The sequence below is a fragment of the Calonectris borealis genome, chromosome 12 (assembly GCF_964195595.1).
Source record: "Calonectris borealis chromosome 12, bCalBor7.hap1.2, whole genome shotgun sequence".
NCBI classification, from domain to species: Eukaryota; Metazoa; Chordata; class Aves; order Procellariiformes; family Procellariidae; genus Calonectris; species Calonectris borealis.
The window spans coordinates 153,544-178,078 of NC_134323.1; the positions used below are offsets into that span (position 1 = coordinate 153,544).

A 24,535-nucleotide genomic window follows, 5' to 3' on the forward strand; every position below is an offset into this window, starting at 1 on the left:
TTCCAGTTAATCCTGCATTACACAGTGCTGAGCTCAAGCTAATGTCACCTCTTGGCTCAGACTGGCTCTAACTTCAAAGTTTGTCCTGCTTTGGGTAGGACGCCGAGCCCAAGGACCTCCAAATTATTCCATGATTCATTGCCACACTTACATGGCTGCATGACTCCCAGACAGAAGGTGGCTTGTGTACATGATTATCTGAGCATGGGCAGTCTCTCAAAAGAAGGTTCAAAAAATGAGCCAGGCAGTTCCTGTCCAATCCAGAGATGTGTCAGGGGATTGACTGTGAATTCCCTGGAACCCTGAGTTTAAAGCCCAAAGGCCTAATACCTCCCTTTGCTTTTCCTGTGAAACCATTTATAAAATGGGTTTTATATTATTTCTTATATTCCCCTGCTTGTACCACCAACACTGGTACACAAGTAGTATCTTTAGTCTTGTATAACAGTGTTCATGCTAGGAGAGTAATATTGGTATAGTTCATGATAATTAAAGTGTTTCAAGTTTTGTATGCAGGCAAGGTTCAGGTTGACAGTACTCACTGAAGATAGTGCTGTGTTTAATGCACTAGCATTTCTGTACTAGAGGTCCTGGGTAGATGTGTTTGCCGTTATCCAGTTCACTCAATGAGGTCTTTTCTACTTAAAATAACAAATTGCGCACACATTTGCCGTTACCACAGGGCATCCCCCCTCGTTCATGCCTGGAGAAGGGGGCTGAGGAGCATGAGCAGAGAGCAAAGCTATCTTAGTTAGCCTTGTTCCCTTAAGGGCTCTCTGTTTCTCATGCTCTCAATTCCAAAATTATCTCATTACACACCATAGACCCATATAGCTTTGCAATTTACTCTTAGTACCTTGCCCTCTATTGGTCTGTGAACTTATTTATATCTGAACCATTTTTATTTGTCATCCTTTATATTAATGTCATATTTAAAAGCTTCCCGTGGTGCTTAGCCTGCAAATGGATACTTTAAATCAAGCCAAGGTAAATCTCTCTATAAGAACAGTTGCTCTGGAAAGGACACATTTATATTAGATTATATTCAAACTGTGCTGAGTGGAATTGAACCAGGAGGGAAAGATTATTTTTATTGCCTGTTTCTCCTGTAAGTGGCAAATCATTTCATCTGGCTCTTTTTTTTTTTTTTATTGGTACTTTCACTCCTGCCTCAATTGCCTTGCAGAATTGCTGCGATTTGGAGACTGGCCATTTTACCTAGACTAGTGGTAAGCTTTCACCTCTTGCAAAATGAGTGTGCTGCTGCTTCATTTGGCGTAAGACTGCTAGGTGACGTGTTTTAGGTTTGTTAAGAACTGTAAATTAGTTTTCAAACAAGAACACTGATTAGCTTGTACAAGTCTAATTTGACAGATCTCTAGCATGACTCAATGCTGTCTTAGAATTTATCACGTCAGGTTCAGTGGGTAATACATATTCGGCAAAAGCAAGATAAGGCTTTCAGAAAACAAAGTCATACACCCTGAGTATCTCACATTTAGTATTGTCATTTACATTGTTGTGGAGAAGACAGTAACCATTACTGACAGGGTGACAATGACTTCATACCTATTGTGGTATAAATGACTGCAACTAATTTACATCGTTCACATTAGGATAAGCATTAAGTTTTGCTTTCACTACTGTTTCTTCAGAAACAGACACTTGATTTACGCAAGTAAGGTATGGACAAGATCCAAAAATATCAAATCCTTACCTGTTTTAGCTGAGTGTATAATCCTGCACCTAATATTATTTTAGCCTCTGTTTCTTGTTTCCATTAGCATCCCCATACAAGGAGATGGATCTGTGAAAAAAGGTACCAGAAAACTCTAAATGTGGTTTACATTTTTAGCTTTGCTGGATTTTCTATAATGTGAGCTCCTTTTCCAGTGCAATTGGCTAAGAAAAGCTAGACATCTTGGTATCACTAACAGATGAGGAGGAGTCAGCAGCTAAACAAAAATGAGTGTATGTCCAACTATTGATTCCTTGACTAGAGCTGAAGGCATTCAGAAGCCTGCTGTACTTCACAGTGGGAAAAAACACTTCTGATTGATAGAAAGTTTTTAAAAAAAGGTGAGACAACACTTTCTCAAAAATTTGTTTTGGTTACCCTTGTTGTCTGTTTGATTTTGAAATGTTTATTTGTTTTTCAAATGAACAGTTATATCTTCTTTAGGGGTAGCTGAATTCATTATACTTTTATACTTTAGCCAGAAAAAACCCATTAATATTATGTTAATACTATTTGCATGTATATGTATAGACATATGTTATGTATTTGTACATTCTTTAGTTACATATTTACCATATATATCACTAACTATTCTATTGAAAAAAAAATATTAAAAAGTTAAATGTTGATGGCGCAGAAGTTATAACGTGGGATTCCACAGAGAACACGAACATGTATTGACCTAAAAGGGAAACAGGATGTGCAATGCATTAAAGGAATGAGGTTTGACCTGAGATAGATAGATATACGGATATTTATGTAAGACATGATGTTAATAAAGTTGATTTTGATCTCTCAAGTAGTGTCACATTAGTCAAGAATACAGCCCTTTGCTTTCAAACATCGTTAAAAAACTGTAAAATGCATTCAACCTTTTTAATACTTAATGTTGATATTGTAGTATTACTTTATACGAAAAATAAAAATCAACTACACGTGCAGCAGGTGATACTTCAGGGCAGGGTGCAGGTCATGGTGGCAGTGGTACGGGACAGACACAGGATGGGAAACCCTGTGCCAAGGCAGCACTGGTCAGTGGGATGCTGCACAGCACGTTTTAGGCTGTGTCATTGTTGTTCTCTCATTTTCCAAAGTGCAGTAGGAGCTTTGTGTCCTTGCCATATCCTCTAAGCCAGAAAGATATCAAGTGTTAGAGTGTCTGCTCTCTGGGGATGTTCGCTAACAAAGCGCTCTCCAGCTGGCTGCCAATGACTGATTTTTAAAAATAACCGAAACATAGGAGGTTACTGAATCCATTAACCCCAAGATGTTTATTATCCCTAGAATAACAAAATTTTTATGAGCTAAATTACAGCTTTGACAACAATATATTTTAGAAAATAATGACTTGGGCCCTAAAAGTCATGAAGCTGGCTTAGAAGTCATAGGGTTTTTTTTTTTCAGCAGGTTCTTAGATTTTTTAATATTCTTCTGATGTCTAATTCTTAACAATTTTTAAGTTTTCAGAAAGTACTAAATTTTTTTCCCCGTACTGAAACATGGCTCCAGAGCTGGGACTTTAAGGAAGCCAGTAAATATTGCAAGATGAAAACATGCCACGGTCTTCTAAATCCTGACTGTTAATTATTAAGACAGTATAAATTAAATGTAAGTTTCTGATACAGGCACAGCATCTAAGAGAACTGCAAGATTACAGTCCCCAGAGTATAATCAGGAGGTGCTTCATCCTCTTTCACCGCTGAAAGCGTTGGCAGGAAGATGAAATTTTTATATTCCGGCAGAGTCAATGACAAGGCAACGTGTGCTGGTACCTCTCATCTAGCAGACGTTTGTCACCTTGACTGACCAACCATTCCGGTTCTCTCAGACTGCCACAGCTTTAAAAGGGAAACTGGGACTGGTGCCATTTAAATTACAGACTCTGAAATCTTCAGCCCGATGTTGTGCTCTGCAGCAACAGCACTGAACGTGCATCACAGGTCAGGCACGCTGTCAGCCAGGTGCAGAGGCTGCGGAGAGGCATTTCCTTTTGTCCTCCTGGGAAATATCTACAGCTAGCAGCTAATCTCCATAACGCTTTCCAGCACCTGATTTTGCTGAAATTTAAAGCTGCCAGTTTTTAGGGGCTTTTTCTTGGTACCCAGGACTTCAGTCATGCTTTCATAACTAAGCCTGATACACCTTCATGGCTGACAAGGGCCAAAAATTATTTATCAGCTTTAAGTTAGGTGATGTACTACATCAACACTGTAGCTGTTATCTTGTGTCTGAGGTCATGGTCTCTAAACTATAAATCTGAAAAAATATGGGGTACTGCTGTAGGAACACTGACATTCAAATTGGCATGGTTTGCAACAGACAGCAAGTGTTGCCTTCATTTCTGGCTTCAAGGATGGCCAGGAATCCAGCATGCTTACAGGAAGATTTTCAGCTGTGCTGTGATAACCAGCCCACATGCAATTTGATTTTTATTGCACCTTTATCTCATCCATGGGGAAGGATGTCTATCCAGTAGGATGGGTGTGTGTTTTCTCTGGAGCTATGTAATGAAGCCTGGTTTTACTCCTCCTCTTCTTGCAGGAACACCGACTCACACTTGCAGTTGTGGTCCAGGTGGAATACCCCAGCCCACAGATGGCTAGACGGGTACAAGACTGGCTTCTGCACACTCCAGTTAATGTGCTCTGTGTTTGAAAGATGAAATACTGCTGCTGGGAAATCAATAACATTAATCATCATCATCATAATCTTTTTTGAAGGATTAACTTGCTATGGGTATGTCTGTCTGTCTCCTGTACGGCTCTGAAAGTTTGGCTGGCTTGAAATTTAACTCGGAGGCATTGTAATTAAACCTTGACATTTGAAGTAATTAATGAGCAAGCTTTACATTTTAGCATAGTCTCAAAGGAACAGCAGGGTGCTGACAGAAATGAAATAACTTTGCTAATTTAAAAGTGTCAAAGTTTCTGTAAGCATGTGGTTTGTACTGCTGGGAACAAGCTCTTCAGAAATAGCACTGTAGCCTCAGTTATCTAAATCTTGGCCCTTCTCTAAGGAAGGATCGAAGAGGGGAGTCCCACTGCAGGAAACTGCGGGCAGGAGTTAGTATTCCCCATCAGGGAATACATCTTACATCACCAGCTTTGCTTCTTCACCCCAAAATCTTGGGAAGGTCCAGGAAGCCCAGGCTGTGAGCATCTCCAGGAGCTGTCTAGGAAGGAGTCAGATTCCAAACCACTGCGTAATATTTCAGCTGGAAACTGGATCTTGCTTACACCTATAAATAGCCAGAATATGTTTCTTTCCATCAGTGCCTTTGGGAGGCTGTTCATCGTCACATGCAGATTCAGAAAGGTAAAGAATGATCATGTGTTTTAGCCCAAAAGCCTCCAGGAGAGAGACACGGTCACCTGCCACCCAGTGACAGCCGGCAAGTGGGTACACAAGTCAGGATTGCTGCTGTTTTACTGCTTGAGCAGTGTTGAAAAGGCAGCAGTGTAAATACCAAGCCTTTTGAGTGAAGAGGTCAGGACTGGCAGCATCTGTGATACTCTGACGAGGACTCACCCCCTACAAAGTCACAAGCATTTTGTGGAGGACCCTTGTGTCAATCTCTTGGTGATAAGAGCTTTTGCTGAGCTTAAAAAAGTAGTTCATAAAATCAGGCTCCTGAGTCCAATAAATCGGAAGCCAAATAAATGGCCTCAGGTATTTTCATGGCATCCAATAAGTACTCAGCACTCATGAAAACCAGAAGCAAGTTGCTTGTTTTCAGTGCCCTCAGTATGGACAGAGAGCCTAACTTAAGAAGTCCTTTTTTTACGTTCTCCTCCTCCTTTATTAATAGATTTCTGCTGTGTGCAGAGTAAAAGATGCAAGGGAGGGCTTAAAACAGATCCTATATCAAAGCACACGGGTCTGGGCAGCCTGTGAAGGTATAGACTTCATTTCAGGCAGCAGTTCAGAGCAGCCTCCTCCCTAGCTCCATCACGCAATGACGAGGTCTTAGAAATGAACTGTGTTTCCACAAGTCACCTAAGCTGTTGTGCAAAATGCTCCCCTCACTCATTTGCGTGTGCATTTGGAGCAACTCCGTCGGCTTTGGTGGGCTGATTGATATAAACCGCATTATCTTGCTCTGTGCGATTAATCCTGATGTTAATGACTAGCAGTGCACTGGGAACAATTTATCAAGCTTCTTCCCATTTTTCTGTGCTCTGTAAACAGACACGTCTACAAGCCCTTGCTGCATCACGGTTATGACAAGTGAGGGGCCCGGCTGGCTGCGTTCCTTCTTTCGGCGTGTTTCTGCGAGGTAGGTCACAGTAGCAGCTGTCCTGGTCATAGCTGTGACCTCGTTCACGTAAACTCATAGCTTTATGTGAAGCAGCTAAGATTTTGAGATGGGCTCTAGTTGCCTAAGATCCCAGCCTAAGCTGCGTGCCGTGTGAGACCGGCATCTAGACCAAAGGAATAAGGTTTGGGGTTGCAAGTTAGCTAGCAAATGGTTTTAAATACTGATGTGAGTTCTAGTGAGAGGAGTCACATTGTAAAATAACACTCGAGCTTCACGAACTGATTAGATTAGCACTCCAGCATGCTTGTATTAGCAATGCTGATTGGCTGGGTCCCCACTGCATTAGTAGCTTGAGTGCTTGCAGTTCTTGACCTTCCGCCCATGCTGACAATCTGCTAGCTTGGGTTCAAAGTAAGCTTTGGATTAAGCTAGAAATGTCAATGGTTAGAGGAGAGACCTTTAGCTGACCTTTGAAGAAATTTTTTAGTTTCCCAGGACCTAGGAAACAGTGTCTGGGGAACAGCGTGGGGTCAGTTAAAAGGTAAGTATGCCTGGAGGAAAGTGCCACTACGGTAATTCAGCAAATGTGAATAGGCTGTGCCAGACTCTGCCTCCTGCTGCAAAGGATCTGGTACCCAATGGGCAGAGTTGTTCGTAGAAGTATCTGTGCACTGCATCGTGGCCCTGGCCAGCTTTCTGTCACAGGCCATTAAGTATGACCCTGTTCTGCAGGGCAAACCATTGCATTAGTCACTGGATGCTCTATCAGTCATTCATGTCTTCGGGCATCCTGCAGCTTTGCAGGTGGTAGAACAGCCCAGTTCCCACAGGGATTAGGGATATGTCACACAAGAAAATTTAGGAAGCTCTCGTGTCCTCGCATCGATGAGGCAGGATAGCTGGATGTAGGCAGGGATGAAGGCAGAAACTGGAAGAGCCATTGGTCTGCATGGCATCTCCTCCTCCTAGGACAGAAGAATTTGTAGCACAGATTACACCATCACTTAAACCAAGAACGTTGCTTTGTGACTTCCAGCTATTGCTGTGGGGAAGCCCTGGGAAGCCAGTGGTGCCCCAATCCAAGGCAGGGACTGGAGTGTTAAGGAGACTTCTCTTTGTATACTCCTGATCCTTGCTGTTTAGATCAAAGTGGTGGGACCACCAGAAAAACAGATGAACAAAGCTGGAAAAATCATAATTGGGACAGACATCCTGGCTGGCCAGCTCGGTTTTGCTCCGCTTGGTGGGAAGAGTGCCATAGACTGGTGGCCTAGCAGAAGCTGTGAATCTCAAGGCTTTCTTTCCCCTTTTGAATTCCTTTTAACTTAGGTTTCACTCCAATATGAAGAAAATCTGTCAATGAAGTCCCACTAGTATTTGGTTCTTCATGCTCACTCTACTATGTCTCACCTGCTATTGTACAGAGCCAATACAAGACATGATCACACAGGACAGTGCATGTCAGACTCTTGATCTTGTCTTTTCCAGTATCTAATTGCCATCTCACTGAGGATGTTGCGGTTTGGGATGTTTACTTCTGTGGTATCTCAGGTATGGGAAGATTGACATTAAAATGAGGAATCTGCCAGCAAACATAAATCTACCAGGGCACTGATCACAGAGCTTGCTACTGTTATTTTAATGATATTTAACAATTAAAGCACTAAGATTGTAGTTTTAGTCTGGTAGTTAAAATTGTCGATTTTGATTTTCTGACATTAATAAAACAGGCAAGACTGCGAAGGATTGGTTTCAGGATGGAGTGCTCTGTGGCACTGTAATTCCTGCTGTGCCGCAAAAAGCATCCTTCATTTCTGTCACAAAAGCCAGCCAAACATCCAGTATCCCACGTTTGTAAGTCCATCAGGAAGGCACCTCCTCATTCTCTGGAGGCTTTGCCTAACATCTAGAGCCACCAGAGAGGTGAGAAAATATAAATCAAATCTTTGAGCCATTTATACCTGAACTTCCAGTCTCAGCGACTGAGACCAGAGCTGGAAGGGTTTTGTAACCAGCCCAGTGAGGCTGGACTAGGTCACCCGATCCGCAATGACCCTGCCACTAATTTGAAAGCTTTTGAGCATTGTCTGGGGGCAGATTTCCTCAGCGTAACGATCTGTCAAACAGTGATGATTTCTGAGTGCAAAACCTGTGGCCATCTGTAATCCTTCGCATCTAATCTCTTCCAATTTCAAACTCTTTCCATTCCCATGGTGCCTGTAAATTTGGCAGCTCTGGGCCCTGTGGGAAGGGAAAGACCCTTTCTTTCTCCTTTCTGTGCTAGCCTGGTAAGACTTTAGCATCAATGGGGCTTTTAATTGTTTTATTATGAAGCACACAGACACAGAGCCCTTTGGCAAGGGCACCCTTTAGAAAAAAATTGAGTCATCATCCTTATAATAGAAGAGCTAATTCAGTATGGATCTGTCCTCCAGTTAAGGGCATGCATGCACATCCCTTAAAGAATGGTATTACTGACTGATGAGACTTCTGCTAGTAACTGCTGTTTGCTTTTCCTGACAGATCCCACGGTCCTGCCTATGGAAATGGCTTTTTGATGGCTGCTACAGTAACATGCTCGAGTGGGATCAGCCCGGTCCTGGGCCCTCCTCTTAACAGTGCTGCTCTACTTCCAGGACTACTACATCATCCACTGCTAGAAGGACTCAGCTTGGAGACTGTTTGTCCTCTGACCGGCCCAGAACCTAGTTGCCCTCTACTTTCTGCCTTCCTTTCTACACAAAGCATAGCTGGCAATACAACCCCAGGTTTGAAGTACCCTTATTCTTAGTACGGAAGAATCTACCGAGGCTGTAAAACTCCCATCTGGCTACACAGAGAAAAATAAAGAATTGCAGGTTGGTGTCAGTCCATAGGGAAGGTGGGGGAGTTGAGCGGAGTTGTAAGAGCTGCAAGGATCTGTTTCTTGGTCACTTCTGATGTGTAAATGGCTGAAGGGTGGCTGATACCTGATGTGGGGTAAAACCTCCCAGTGAAACATTAGCCCACTGACATGTGGGCAAATCTGAGCCAGCAAGGTGGGTTTATCTTGAATCAGCTCTTTGCACCGTTGTTATAGCATTGAACAAAGGCCTCCTCAGACACTTCCTCTTCTGCCTTGGTTTTCTTAATACCTTCCCTCTCTTTTTATTTGCTATCCTCTGTTCTTATTGGGAGGGAGGGATTTCATGTGGGACAGGACTGGAAAGGATTTTAAGGGTCCACTGATTCCAGTGTCCTTCAAAAGGTATCGAGCCAATTCGCAAAATGTCTCTTGGGTCACTTGGTGCCCTCTCCATCACCAGGCTGCTCCATGCAAACTCCGGCCAAATGGCTCCACTGAGCTGCTACAGCCCGTGCACCAGGGCACCGTGGGTTACGCCAGGGAGCAGTGCCCTGCCACAGCTGCTGCAGGCAGCACCCTCAACAGTCTCCATGTGTGCTTTGATAAAAAAGCAAGGTTCCCATCCAACGATGTATTGAAGCCATGGAGCTGGCTAAGTAAGCTGTGCAGCAGATCTCCTGTGCAATAGCTCTACTTGCCTGGAGTCATTCACTACTGGCCGCACAGTCCGAGGCCACCTTCTCTGAGGATGGCAAACACCATCGCCTCTGGGTGTTAGATGGATTTGCTCACGCGTGCTCGCTATCTGCTGAAATGAATTCAACCAAGAGGAACGTGCTGGTGGCCGTGCGTGCGAGTACCTGATCCATCCAGGCCGTGCATGCCTTCGCCATGTGAGTCTCCGTTGCATCTGCTGCCTCCAGCACAGAACCAAAACCATCCATCGCCGCACTGGAAGTCTTACAGTCTTACCTTACAAGGAAAGATTTGTCTCCAAGGCAAGATTTGAACCACCTGTGAGTAATCCTGTAAGACTTGAAGGCACCAGTGGCCAAAAGTTGTTTTCTTGCAGAGTTCCTCAGCAAAGACAAGGTGCATCGTTCCTGCTGGGCACCCAGCACTTCAGGCTGTCACCAGAAGCCAGGAGTTGGGACCTTAGCGCTAAGGCCGGCAGTAAGGGGAGCAGTGTGATCTGGAAACTCAAAAGGAGAAGCACAAAATGCCAAGGGGATGACTTCAGAGACATGTCGTTGCACAACAGGGAACCGGGCTTGGGGAAGGAAGCAGCACTTGGCTCTCAAACATCTCGCTGCGCTTTGGTAACACAAGCTTTAATCAAAGCCTTCGCACTGGCGGTGTTGCAAGTACCACACAGCATTTGTTTTTCTAGGTAGTAAACTGAATGAACGTGTCTCAAAGGCTGCAAGGTCGTGCTGTACGGACTGGTTTGGCTGGGTTGGTGTTTTACTGCGGTCAATAGATTTTTATCAGATGCTTTTACTTGTTAAATTTTCCCTGATAGTGGGAACAATCCAGCAAATAATACAAATGATGGAGCACTGGGAGACCGCAGCCAAGGAGATCATTTGTTTGGCTGGATCCCCTCCTGCACAAGGGAGGCTTTGTGCAAGCTCACAGAAGCGCCGTGTTCAGCTTGCTGTGGGCAGAGCTGGAGGCAGGCTTTGGGCTTTGTCTCCATGCAGAGTCAGGCCGGCTTCATTAACCACGAGGCTTAAAACTTATTAGTTCCGAGGTTGCAGCCAGGCTGCTGGGAGGCCCCAGTTCCTCACGAGAGGTGCCCACCTCCCAGCAGCAGTGGCAAGGAGGCAGCTGGTCCTTTGGGCAAAGAAAGAGGCTTGGGCTGGGCTCGGGGAGGGTCCTGCACTGCCGGTGAGAGCTGCCATGGAGGTCATGCTTCTTTGGCAGTGCTGACCTCCTCTGAGACCTGCAAAGTGGGAAGGGACTGGTGTCACCAAGCTGGCTGACCCAGCTGGTCATGGTTCCAGCATCACCTGCTCTCATGCAGGTTGGCTTTGACCCCTGTGGATCCGGATAACATGAAATAAGTCAAGTTGTGCTCACAGTGAGTCAGGTGCCAGGCACCTCCGGCTCAAGCACTGTCACTGTCAGCTGCCAGCATCACCTTTGGAAACATTCTGTTTGTGGAGACACCGGCATCATAGCGGAACAGCCCAGCTGGTGATTGGGGACCAGCCACCGATTGGCACCCCTATGGGGAGGGCAGGGTGAAACCCACCTCTCAGAGATATTTTCCTGGCTCTTGCAGGGTTAAGTGGCCCCTTTTGGCACAGATCAACTACAAACGGGCCTTGGGATCATCAGCTGCCTCCCAGCTGATTCCTACGGCATTTCAAACACAACATCACAAGAGCCAGGGATAATACACACGAAAGGCCCTTTTTGGTGGGACAGATAAGCACTAACAGAGTTATTGCAGGAACACAGAGCGAGTACTGAATTTCCTACATGCAGGATTGGCTATATCTAGGGAGAAGAAGACAACCATGAAAAAACCATCCAAGGTTTCCCTGGGATGCCCCTGTCCTAAACATGCCATGGCATGGACCCTGCCTGTGCTAATTCTGCGTATAATAAACATGCATTCAGATGCTGGGAAGAAATCAGTCTAGCTGATGTGCCCTAGTCTGTACGCAGGTTTAAACAAAAGCACTCGGATTTCCCTCCAGTCTTCTCCCACCACCGTTTCCCTTCCCTTCGGCCATCCTTATCCCCAGTATTGCAGAGGACACCCAAGGGGTTGGTCTGGGCATGTGCATCCACAGCCACCGCACGCCTCACCGGGGAGAAGAGCGATCCAGGGATAACGTGCTGGGAGTGTGTCAGCCCTCCAGGAGCCCCAGTGCCTTTGCTTTCTGCCTCTCGCCAGCTCCTCTCACCTGTGGCTATTAATCAGTGCATACAGGGGGTACTGTAATTTCTCTTTCTCAACAGTTTTCTCATCCTTGATGGAAAGAAGGAGTTTTCAAAGCTCTCATACCATCCCACCTTTTCTGTCCTGCTCTCTAAAGACACACTTGGCCTTTCATGAGCTAGGAAGGAACTTCTTGACCCCACTGGGACCTCCCCGCAGGAAAGCCCAGCTGCGGGCAGCTGTAGCCTGGTCGTGCCCCTGTAACAGCTCCTGCTACCCTCCAGGTTCCCTAACCACCACCCCCATGCACTTTGGGGTCCTTCAGTTTTTTCTAAATCCCCTTAAGCAGCACCAGAGCTCCTCCTGCCTCCTGCTGCCCTTGCTTCTCCCTGCAAGTGGGACCGGGGTGGGCAGAGACACCAGTGGACCCACAGAAAGGAAGCTCCTGGGCCGGACAGGCTGTGCCAGGCAGAAACCATCCAGCAGCGCCCAGGGCAGGAGGAGCTATGCCTCAGAGATCCTTTCTGTGCAGGCAGATGCGCTGCAAGAGCCTCCAACAGCCCCCCTCCACTGTGCAGGAATGCCAGCAGGGTCCCGCGAGCCGCCACAGCGACGGTGAGCTCACAGAGCAGCTTGTGCCCGCATCCTGCTGCTGGGCACCGTGGCAGCATCGGGGTGCTGAGCAGGGGAGGCAGCATGAGGCCGGCAGGGCGTGATGGAGCAGGCAGAGAACAGCAGGATGAGGCCTGTGGAGAGTGGGTGGGAGCTGGGGAGCTGGGGATGGGCCCATTGGGTTTCCCTGTGTCCCTGCCCACTGCCAGGGTGCTTGGGACATGCAGCGCCCACGTACCAGGGCGAGGAACTGGCCCGGCGCGCTCAGCATGGGCACATCAACCCCCTCCGGGCTGGCTGCCGGCTGGCACCCAGCACACTGACTCCCCGTCTCCCCGCAGGCGGGCAGAGAAGGGGGGCCCTGGCTCCCCAGCCCCAGCTCTTTGTCTGGCTGGGGCAGTGCGAAGCCTCATGCTGCTGTGTCTCTGTGCCACCCCAGCCTCAGGTGAGAGGTGGCGTGATCTGACCCTCACGCACCGCACGCCATGCCACCAGCTCGGCGCTGTGGGTGAGCGAGCCTGGGTGATGCTGGCATCTGTTCCAGGCAAGGTCAAAGCTCGGGACAGCAGCAAGGGGCAAGAGGAGGGCGGCAGGAGAGCATAGGGCCAGGCGCACCCCGTGACACGCTCCCTGTTTCCCTGCAGCCTGTGGGATCCAGGCCAGCCCGTCCCCCTGGGGATCAGTGCAGGAGTTTGTGGCCACAGACCAGTTCCTGTGGGTGGTGGCACTGCAGGACACACAGCGCAACCTCCTGGCCTTTGGCTCCATCCTGAACGAGCACTGGATCCTCAGCACCGCATCCAGCCTGCGGAACAGGTCTGTGCCCTGTGAGGGACCCTGCGTCACCCCAGGAATCCCTTGGGAATCAGCAGGGAATAAGACCACCTCCCAGTGCTCAGGAGGGTCTTGTCGCTGCCCAGCAGCTGGGTGAGCATCCTTTAGTCAAAGTGGGGGCAGGCAGAGTTTGCCCCAGGCTTTTCCTTGCACCCAGTCCTCTCCGTCCACCCCCCGCAGGCAGCAGGCGCTGGCCTTGGTTGGGCTGAGCGCCATGAAGAGGCGATGGGAGGACCAGCCCCGGTATTCAATGAGCTCTGTCATCCCCCTCAAGGACTTTGATGAGGTGACGCTCTACAACAATGTCGCTCTGCTCAGTACAGCCGCCCCACTGGAGTTCAGCAGCATTGTTCAGCCCATCTGCTTCCCCCATGGGAGCCTCTCTGCCTCAGACCTCGTGAACTGCTGGGTCTCGGGCTGGATCCATCCCACTGCAGGTAACTCCCAGCTCCTGCAGCAAAGAGCTCCCTCCAGCAGGGCAGAGAGCCGTCTTCCCACTCCCTGCTGCCAACAGCCCCGATGGGAGGAAGGGGAACAGGGCTTCTCCTGGGAGGAAGAAGCACCCACTGGTCACCCATAAGTGTTTTTTGAAGGCCAGGGACTGCCCAGAGCCACAGGCTCACGGTGGTCCCTCGACCAGGCAGGGGAAAGTGCTGCAGCGACTTCCTGAGGATGCTCTCTGTGGTGGACGTGGATCCCTGCCCGCTGAAAAGGATCGCTGCAACCGCATGCTGCAGCCACAGGGACGCTGACAAAGCCGCAGGCTGTTTGGTAAGGGACACAGAGCGCCAACCCAGACCAGGCAGACATTTAGCCAAACTGCCGCCTCTCCGTTCTGCTCGTCTCCGACTCCAGGCTGGGAGAGCAGCCAAAACACTTGTTGGGCTTCTCCTGCTCAGTCCTTACAGGAAAAGATTCCTTCCGCGCAGCTTGCAAATAGCAGGCGTGGGAGACTGTCTGAATGTGTGACACCCGTCTCTGCATTAGCTGCAGGGTGACGGTCTCCCTGCAGGCCTGCGGGTGCTGCTCCTGGTCCCTGGACCTCTCCTGCTGCCGGGGCCTCCAATGGCCTTTGATGTGGCCAGGGTCAAAGATGCTCCGGAGGCAAAACCGAGAGGGGTTCCCTGTGGTACATTCCAAAGGATCAGGCGTGAGGCTGGGCTGATGGGGGCACGGGCAGCCAGAGGGAGCGATGCCGGTCACTTCACCTGGGGCACATAGGGACATCGTCAGCCCAAAGGCAGCCACCCCCTGCATCAGTGGTGCTTTGCTGCCAGTGATGGTAAAGGACTGAACTGCTGCGATCTGCCCTCCTCTCACCCCGCTGGAGTCCGCAGCCACCGACAGCGATGGCGGGAGGGATACTGCTGAGACACAACCCTGCCTTTTTTGTCTCTCAAAAGGGTGATGCTGGCAACCCCGTCATGTGCCAGATTGGAGGGACTGAGAAATGGGTCCTTAAAGGCATTCTCAGTGAGGGCAGCATGGGATGCTACGGACCGTTCCGGTACACCCCAGTGTCCTACTAGAGTGACTGGATCTTGGCCACCACCGAGAGGACAGGACCTCCCGCACTCCCCACGCTAGTCAGGGCGCGAGCTGATCTGCAGGCTCCACCCAAAGACAGGGAAGAGGCTTCCAGACCAGCAGTGAGGATATTTCAGGAAGTTGGTTTCAACCCCAAGAAGAGAAAGACAGACCTGAACACATCTAAGGCTGGGCCATCTAAGATGATTTGTAACTCCTGCAGTGGGAAAATGTTTCCAATCTCCAAGAGACACTTACACTTGCCCCAGGTGCTTGGGAAAGGGGTAGCTGCTCCCTTCTTGCTGTTCTGTTTCTTTAGGTAAATAAAGTATCCTTTTGCGATCAGAAAGCCTGCTTGGTTCACGCATGCCATGGTTTGCCCTATATGCTCACACTGCTCTGCTCTTTTCTATTGTCAGTGCACGCTCGGACACGTTGAACTCCCACGTCTCCTAGGGAATCCCCACTGGTTCCTCCTGCATTAAGTGATCACCAGGGCTTGCCCAGAGAGAAAGGACAGTTCCTGTGAACATGTCAGATTTGATCACCAGAGAATAACTGCTTGTGGTGATGGAGGGAGGGGGGAGCACCCAGAGCAGAGCTGGCTGAGCTAGCAGAGCCTGCGGAGGGGCCAGGCAGCAGAGCCTGGTGGAAGCCAGCACATGCTGGGACAGACCAAAGAGGTGGCCTCACAACAGAGCCATGGGTTTCTTTATCATTTCATGCAGAAGTGGTTTCATCTCACGGCAGCTTGCAGGGTGCCACATTTACGCACTTGACAGCAAACTTCCCCACAGAGTTGGCTCCTTCTGCAGCTTCCACTGCCTGCCTTGCAGCATCCGACAAGCCTAGTGCTGGTTACCAGACATCTTGACCTGGTTCCATGCTCTGCGGTAGCTTTGCAAGGACATCTGCAAGAGGAGAAAGGAGAAGGCCTTAATATGTTCAGAGAGCAGTGATATGTTGTGGAGAAAGCTGCAAGGCTGGAATCTAGCCTGGCTTGTCCGGCTGTATTGCTTGCCCCTTCATCCCCCCCTGCTCCCACCTGAGATCGGTGCTCGCTGTGGCACGCTGAGGAGAGCTCCTGGAGGTCTACACCAGCTTTGGTTTCTCCTCTGAATGCCACAGGAAGCCTGGAGACCCCAGACAACAGCACTGTATAGAAACCTACAGCCCCTTGCATGGCAGCAGGGGTGTTGGACATGCCCTGCCACAGAGGGGCCGGCAAAGAAAACAGGTTTATAGCCTCACTCTCATCCCAGGGACAACTACAAGGTTTCTTCCTTAGCCCCTTAAGCCCTCGCTGCTCGCCAGCTCCCAGAGGCTGGCAGGACTCTGGGCACTGCTACATAGACACCATGCAAGCCAGAGCCTGGGTCTCCTGGTCAAGGGGAGCAGCTGGGGGAGAAGGGATCTGCTTGTGCAAAGACAGGCCTGCAGGCAGGCTGCCCACCAGCTCTGGGACAGCCAGCGCCGGACCCGTATTTCTGAACTTACAGCACTGGCACTGATGGGTCAAGCCCAAATCCACACACTTCTGACCTCTGAGAAAGGCTGGACCACATAAGCCCTGTCCATTGCGGACTGGCGTGCTGGACAGGCGCAAGCCCAGAGCCTTCCCCGTCCCAACAACAGATAAGCCCATCTCCACTTGAGGACGAACAGGGTGTCAAGGCACAGGACCACACTATCCGTCCCATTCAACCCACACTGCTATGCACACAGACATCCTGCACGGGGCAGGGATACAGACATGTCCTGCTACCTCCAGGCCTTGACTACGCTCCTCTGTGTTATCTCTCCATCTCCTCCCAGGCTGCAGGAATTGGGTCGGGAGGAGGAGAGTCAAAGATATTCTTGCAACTTTGCCACGAACTCATGTTTGGATCTCGGCTAGCCTTCCCTTATCAGGGAAGAGTCAAGACACAAGTGAGTAAGAAATGCCTGAGATTATCAAAGAGGACTACAAACACTGGGGAGCGATCAAGGGCGCTGGAAAAGGCTGGTGCAGGCTGCATATGCAGAGCCAGAAACATATCAGGCTGCCATACGTCCCCTTCTCCTTACACACGTCAGGTTTCAGTATAGCAACAGCCCGATGGTGCTTCCTGTCAAATTACAAGCTGTGTCTTTGCCTTGGCTTCCCCTCTGAGCTCAGTCATTAAAATTCAGCCCCCGTCCTCGGGGTAGGGAGCGATCGCTGCCCCGTAAACAGGAAGAGCCTCCGGCTCTGCCAGGCACCAGTGAAACCGCCATGGGAGAACTCTCACACGGCTTCCTGGCGAGTCAGGAGTGAGCGCTCTGGTGCCCAGGGCGGCTGCAGGTGGGCAGGCACAGATGCGGCTCCACCAGGACCCAGCACGCGGCTGGCACACGTCCGGGCTCCTGCACACCCAGCCCGGTCTCGCTCACCTCGGCAACTGCCACCTTCCTCTCCCAAGCCTTGAGGCTGTTTTCGAGGTCGGTAACAGCCATCTTCTTCTGCACGTAACTCAGCACAGGGGGGACGCTGTAGTCTGAAAGCTGCTTCCGCAGCTGCCAATTCACACTCTCAGCTTCAGCTCGTTGCTGCTGGAGGAATAGGGACAGAGGGCAAGGAGGTCCCAGGAAATGTCCCTCTGCCAGCTCGTGGCCAGTCCTCCAGGGAAGCAAGCAGGCAGGATAAATTAAACCCCCGGCAGTGTGGGGGAGCAGTGGGATGCAGCCACCAGTGCCTCCACCCCTGCCAGGCGGTACTGCTAGGGAGCCCCTTGAACCCGCTTCCAGAAGCTGTGGTGTCCCCGCCGGTGGGGGGGGACATACCCCAGATGGGTATGACAGCAGTGCCACTTCTCCCTGGGGAGGACACTGCTGATGAAAAGTTCATGGAAACAGAATTTCAAGAAGCCAGTGGCAGGTCCCTGTGGAGCCAGGGCCAAAATTCACAACATGGCCTGTTCTGCAAACCTGCCCATGCTCACTGGCACCGGCAGGAGCCCTGGGTCTTGCTTAAGCCCCAGAAGGGCACACAGGTATGCAGCTCATTGCTGGGCCTCGAATGGGCATCGGTATCCAATATACCACAAAAAGTACCTCAAAAGAGTCCTCCCTAGTGAAGTCTCAGGGCCTCCCAAATTGCTCTCTTACCTCTTCCACCAGAGCAGCTTCTCTTTCAATTTTCCCCAGCAGCTCCTTCCTCTGGCAGATGCCTTTCATCAGAGATGTGGATGTTACCAGGGCATCCTGCAGCTTCCTCTGGAAGGTGAGAGCAGGAGAGCATCAGCGGGCGCAGTGGCAGCTCCCAGCCACCTGCAAAGCCACCCCTCTACTCCTCCAGCTTGGTCTCAGCTGGTGGTGTGGGAGCTCTGCGGCGCTGCTCGTCCCCTGCAGAAGGCAGCATCATGCCCTGGTCACGCAGCTACTGCTTCCTTATGTCCTCTGTGTCACACTGCAGCTCAGCAGCCGGGGTTTAGGACTAACCCAGACAGAACGGCTGATCGCAGAGAAGCAAATAGACCCAGCTGAGAAGCACTTTTCACTGATAAAAGCAGAGACTCAGAGTGACGGCTGCAGCTCATGACATTTTTTCAGATGCCATAGGTTATGTAAAAAATGTATTTTCCTGTGCACCTGTCAGCACTAAAGCTCTTTCCTACTGGAATTTTCCCCTGGGGTGTAAAATAACCATGCTGCAAAGCATGAACCCCATCATCAGGCTGCAGCCAAACATGAATGAGGGCATCGCTGCTCTTGGTGTGTTGTCAGGCAAACCTCCCAGCTGAACTGCTAAGTCAGTGGGAAGGCAGAGAGGTGTTCGGCATCCTCTGACTGAGAAAGGGAAGGATGCAAGCGCTCATGTGTGACCCTCGGAAACAGAAGAAAGGCAAAACGGAGGTGCTGGGAGGTTCACTCACTTTATAGAAGTTGAGGACTTGGACAGTCTTCCCTGAGGTCAGTTTTAGCTGCAGCAGCTCCTGGTTCTTCTCATCAATCTTCTCCTGGTACTGGGCATTTCTAACCTGCAGCTGCTGCAAACGGACCTCACGGAGTGTCTCTCCCATCTGCTCCTTCTGCAAACCCCAAGGAAGCAGAGCTGTAGGTTGCTGACCAAAGCTGCATCCCAAGTAAGACAGCTTTGCTCTGTTGGGAAAGCAGACCTAAAGAACAGGGTCTTCAGCCTGGCTGCAAACCTGGGGCTCGGGGAGAAATGCAAGACACAGCGTGCCACTGAGCCTGTGCTCTGTGTCCTAGCTTAGAGGGTCCAAGCAGTGCAGACAGGTCCCCTCTGGCAAGGCTCCTGCCATGTTAGCAGCAGCCAGTCCCCAGGGAACTGCTCTGATCCGCCATACGTCTTTTCCAGGGCACAAAGAGATCTGCCAGCTTCCACTCTGTGAGAATTCTGGTCTCATCCCATGCACGCAGACATGTGCCAGGCCTGAACTTGGGCAGATGACAATGCTCTTTGACAAAGGCAGCAAGGCCAGAAGCAAAGGAGAAAGGGGAGTAGAAGGAGGGCCACGCATCTCTACACAGAACAAGTCCTGCATCTGCACTGGGCTGTACTCCTTTCATTCTTCAAGGGGCCATCTAGTCCCTGCTTCTCCTCAACTGCTGTACGCACCTGCCTGAGCTGCTGCTGCAGCTTCTTCTTGTAACCCTTGAGCAAATAATTTTTTAAGCGCAACTTCTCTCTCAGCAGATCCTAAAGAAAGACAGCAGATTATAGTGGAAGAGCCTGGGAGGAGAAAAAGCACCCAGACCCCACTCCTTATGGTGCGGTTCCCATTCATCTCATCCGCACTGCAGCATTCACTGCTGGCTTAGAAAGGAGCCCAGTGAGAAACGCGGGTCAGCATCACCCTGCCCGAAATGTGGGGGCATGGCCGTGCACTTTCCCAGGCTCTGCTAAGGGCCCTGCATCATCTGTGCTCACAGCTGTGTTGCAGCTCAGCAGCCTGCTGAGCACCTGGGCTACTCACCGACTGACAAGCGTGACAAGGGCTGTCCAAAAAGACTTGCTAAGACAGTCTGAAAACGTGACGTAGGCCACACAGGAGTATGGGAACTAGGATTTTCCCTAACCAACATACTTAGATGACAGACCAGCCTCAAAATTTGCCATGATGCACTGACCCTCTGGCGGTTCTTCTCCTCCATGTATCTCAGCAGCTTCTCAGAAGCTACGATACTCCCTTTCTTGCTGGAGATGGTGCTGATGATGTCTTTCTCAAAGTCACTGATGGCTTTCTTAACATCAGTCCACCAAACATCTGCTTCTTCTATGACTGCCTGTAGAAATAAAGTCACGTAACAGTCAAGAGGTGCTAACTTCCCTTATTCAAAGAGCTTTGGGAACAGAGAACACTGGAAAGGACCAGGCATGGTCTCTGCTGGTGTTATTAGCATTTCTCCTGTGGGAGCACTGAGTTTCACCCTGTGCAGCTTGGGGCACGTGGTGCAGGCTCACACAGCCCTGCTACTTCACTGACTCAAAAAGAACAAGAAAAAAAATCTCTCACGTGCCTGAGCTTCAACATCTGTCACTCCATCCTGACCTACAAACATTGCCAGTCTGACTAAGCCAACACAAGACAAAAAATTACCACCCTTTGTTTACTGCATATGGCCACATGAGAGAGATGGGCTGCCTGCTTCACCTCTCCTGGCCACTGCAGGCAGCATCAGTGGTCTGAACCAAATGCAGAGGTCTCTCCTTCCCCAAAAACTCCTGAGCATCTCGGCTAGGAGGAGGTGTTGGCAGCCAGCACAGAGCAGGCGGAGATGGTCATGCAGCCACAAGGAGCCTGCAGCAGGAATGCAGTCTCGGAGACTTCTTCAGCGTGCTCTGAAGAAATCCCAGAGACAGTGGAAAAGCAGACCCCAGAGAGGACTGCAGGGAGTCCAGCCAAATCAGGAAGCTTCTGAGAGCTGCTAGAATGAAAAATATGTCTGGCACAAAGGGCACACCTTCAAGAAGCTGACAAAAAGGAGATTTTCCTTTCGAGCGTTGACTTCTTCATCTCACACAGCAGATCTGAGCTTCTCTACCTAAAAATCTTCCCCTCACCTGCCATAATAAGATTCATCTTTAGAGACCGGGCACCTCTGACCTCTGTTGGTGTACTTGCCTTCAAGAAAGGGGTGAGGTGAGAGGACAGTTCTGGCTCCCATTCTCAACTCAGGACCACTCATAGCTCTGCTATGACAGCCCTCACCAAGCAAGTCTGTCTCCACTGCCAGGGATGGCACATTGAAAGAGGTGTGAGAAGTAACAAGACTTTTTGACACCTTGGAGAGCCATACCTCAAAGTTCTGCAAGGTCTGCTCCGAGTCCTCCTTCATCCTCTGAATCTCATCCTTCATCTCAGTCAGCTCCCGCTCAGCCAGCTCACATTTCTGCTCCACTGTCAGGCCTACAAAATAGTCCGTTGCACCATGCAACTTGGATTTGTACCTGCCACGTGTCTGCAACAACCAAGGAACAACGCAGATGCCATTAGAAAGCCAGCACTGGCCAACTGTTGCTGCACTTTCTTGTATTCAAAAAGAAAATAATCTCAACAGTCACGTTAGCAGGATTCCAGCTTACAGCAAGGACAAGGAGGCCCCTCCAGAGCAGAGGTAATTCAGGGCCACATTGGGGCTGACCCCATCTGTCCTGTCATACACCCACAAAACCCTCCTAACGCAAGCACTTTCAGTTCAATTCAAGAGGCAAATCCAGGGCTAGAGGTTAAAGCCAAGGTGACAGCTTCATGTGGGCAGGTAAAACACCTCTTTGTAGTGAAGATGCTAATTGTTGTGTAGGACAGACGGGGTCTCCTACCACTGCCTGGGTCAGACACCCTGAGGAACTGAGCTTCCTGCAGCACAGGCAGGCTGGAGTATGCTCTCGGAAGAACCGACACCACTCGGGAGCAATTCCCAGTGCTGTGGGGACACAGCGAGGCAGACACTGCTTTGCAGAGGGCAAGTGCCCACCTGGCCAAAGGCAAAGTTTCTAAGGGCTCTGTCTGGGACTAACCAGAAAGCAGCTACTTTGGACTCAGGCAGGCGCTAAAACCCCGTGCGGGACGCTGGCTGAAAGGAGCTCCACCACAAAGGGTTTAGAGTTCACTGTGTCTCTGGTGAAAAGGTGACGTTCGGGCCAGGAGGTAAAACTCTGCTCCCAAAGCCTGTTCACGGCTCCAGCAAGAAGGAAGAGAGCAACACACACTCAGCAGAGGTACCCAAGTATGGATGCACACAGGTCTGAGCCCACTTGAACTTCCCCAGGAGGGAGGAGAGGAGCAGAGCGTCCCATCAGAGACCCGGCACAGCCTTGGGCAAGCCTCCTGCTTTCTTGGCACCAGCCTCCCTATTTGTTTAACTTCTACTTCAAATTATGTTGTGTGGGGGGTTACCTCATTCCAGATCTCCCTGGCACTCGCTGTTCAGGAGGACACAGTGCTGTCACACAGGGAAGAGACAGCATCAGCTGGAGGAGGAGAAATGAGAAGGCAGCCTGGCCTTTACACTGAGTGCAAGAACAGCAAGGCAGCCTGAACTCTTACACCTACAAGACCAGCAGCACCTTTTTGCAAGCAAGTGTCTAGGTTAAGGGCTCATCACTGTGAAGCCCAAGTGCAGAGGGCTGTTGGGGAACTTTCTTCATCACGTTTCAAACGGAGGAGCTTGCCTGCTGACCTCCTGTCAGATGAGCGCTGAGATCGGGAGGTCAGAGCAGCTGCAAAGGGAGGAAGGGTCACGGCTCTATGCAGCAAGGCGGCAGCCAGACCCGAAAACCCAGTACCTGCAGCCACGCAGCTGCTGCCCTGGCTCCGGAGCAGTACCTGCGTCAGCTCCGGTGGGGCATCGAGCGTCTCGGACAGCAGCCGGAGCGACGGGCCACACGGCTCCATCTTATGGTACCACTTCTCAAACATTTCCGCCTCAGTTCGGAGCAGGGCATTGGCGTGGCTGCGAGGAGGAGGGGGTCGGGCTGAGCCCTCGGCCGAGCTAAGCACCGCGTCAGGGAGCGGCTGAGCCAGAACAGGCAACCGCAGGGCACAGCGGCCAGCCCGAAAGGGGAGGGAGGGCCTGAGGTCAGCCCAGCGGGACACAGGGGCTCCGCCAGACCCGCTCCTTCCCGGACCCGAAGCAGGCGGCAGAGCCTGGGGCACCGGGTCCTGCCCGGGGTCTGGGGCGGGAAAGCGGGCAGCCTGGCTCCAGGCCCCGACCACGGCGAGCCGGCACCCGTGGCCCAGCCGGACCACCGCGGCCTCTGGGGATGGTGCCCAGCGCGGGGCAGCCGAGGGCACCCTGCCCGGCCCTGCCCTGCCCTGCCCGGCCCGGCCCGGCCTGGCCCGGCCCTGCCGGGGGTTAAGGCCCAGCGGCGTCCGCAGGCCCGGCCCGGCCCCTGCCGCCCCCAGCAGGGCCCCGCAGCCCGAAGACCCCCATCCCCGCCCGGCCGCCGGTACCGCGCTTCCCGCAGCTGCGCCCGGAGCTGCGGCAGCGGCAGCGCCGCCAGGCCCCGCTCCGCCATGGCCGTCTCCTGGCAACGGCGGGGCCGGCGCGCGTTGCCGGCCGGGCGGCGGGCAGGGGCACGGCAGGGCGGGGGGGACACGGGACGCGGGGGGACACGGGGGGACATGGGAACACAGGGACACACGGGGGGGACACAGGGATGGGGGCACGGGATACAGGGGTGACACGGGGACAGGGGCGGACATGGGACATGGGGACAGGAGGCATGGGATGTGGGAGGACACGGGACACGGGCCCAGGGGGACATGGGGACACATGGGACACAGGGGGACACAAGGGACACAGACCACATGGAACAGGGGGCATGGGGACATGGGGGGACATGGGACATGTGACATGGGGGGACAGGGACACAGGGGGATGTGGACAGGGGGCATGGGGACATGGGGGGACATGGGACATGTGACATGGGGGGACAGGGACACAGGGGGACATGGACAGGGGGCATGGGGACATGGGGGGACATGGGACATGTGACTTGGGGGGACAGGGACACAGGGGGACATGGACAGGGGGCATGGGGACATGGGGGGACATGGGACATGTGACATGGGCGGACAGGGACACAGGGGGACATGGACAGGGGGCATGGGGACATGGGGGGACATGGGACATGTGACATGGGGGGACAGAGACACAGGGGGACATGGACAGGGGGCATGGGGACATGGGGGGACATGGGACATGTGACTTGGGGGGACAGGGACACAGGGGGACATGGACAGGGGGCATGGGGACATGGGGGGACATGGGACATGTGACTTGGGGGGACAGGGACACAGGGGGACATGGACAGGGGGCATGGGGACATGGGGGGACATGGGACATGTGACATGGGCGGACAGGGACACAGGGGGACATGGACAGGGGGCATGGGGACATGGGGGGACATGGGACATGTGACATGGGGGGACAGGGACACAGGGGGACATGGACAGGGGGCATGGGGACATGGGGGGACATGGGACATGTGACTTGGGGGGACAGGGACACAGGGGGACATGGACAGGGGGCATGGGGACATGGGGGGACATGGGACATGTGACTTGGGGGGACAGGGACACGGGGACATGGGCAGGGGGCATGGGGACATGGGGGGACATGGGACATGTGACTTGGGGGGACAGGGACACAGGGGGACACGGGCAGGGGGCATGGGGACATGGGGGGACATGGGACATGTGACTTGGGGGGACAGGGACACAGGGGGACATGGGCAGGGGGCAGAGAGGACACAGGCACAGGCGGCATGGGGACATGGGGGGATATGGGACATGGGGGGGACATGGGACACGGGCAGACACAGGACATGGGACACAGGAT

General features: G+C 51.7%; 2 protein-coding genes across 3 annotated transcripts; one reads left to right on the forward strand and one right to left on the reverse strand.

The window, feature by feature from the left end:
* The first annotated feature begins 12,449 nt into the window (after positions 1–12,449).
* Positions 12,450–14,709, forward strand: PRSS54 (serine protease 54). Its single transcript, XM_075161177.1, is given in 5 exon segments — positions 12,450–12,489; positions 12,688–12,791; positions 12,978–13,617; positions 14,193–14,284; positions 14,584–14,709. Coding segments are annotated over 5 exon segments (1,002 nt in total).
* A 187-nt stretch (positions 14,710–14,896) lies between these two features.
* CFAP263 (cilia and flagella associated protein 263) lies at positions 14,897–23,224 on the reverse strand. 2 transcript variants are annotated; one of them, XM_075160699.1, is made up of 9 exons: positions 23,146–23,221; positions 22,519–22,645; positions 20,990–21,151; positions 19,820–19,975; positions 19,308–19,388; positions 18,601–18,756; positions 17,834–17,941; positions 17,120–17,278; positions 14,897–15,618 (listed from the first exon to the last, which is right to left on the reverse strand). In XM_075160699.1, exons 1-9 carry the CDS (start codon positions 23,208–23,210, stop codon positions 15,556–15,558), a joined length of 1,077 nt encoding a protein of 358 aa, XP_075016800.1. In that variant the 5' UTR covers positions 23,211–23,221; the 3' UTR covers positions 14,897–15,555. The 2 variants fall into 2 exon arrangements, with proteins under 2 accessions (XP_075016800.1, XP_075016801.1); XM_075160700.1 differs by having other exon boundaries at positions 15,243–15,618; positions 17,120–17,275; positions 23,146–23,224.
* Positions 23,225–24,535: the final 1,311 nt, after the last annotated feature.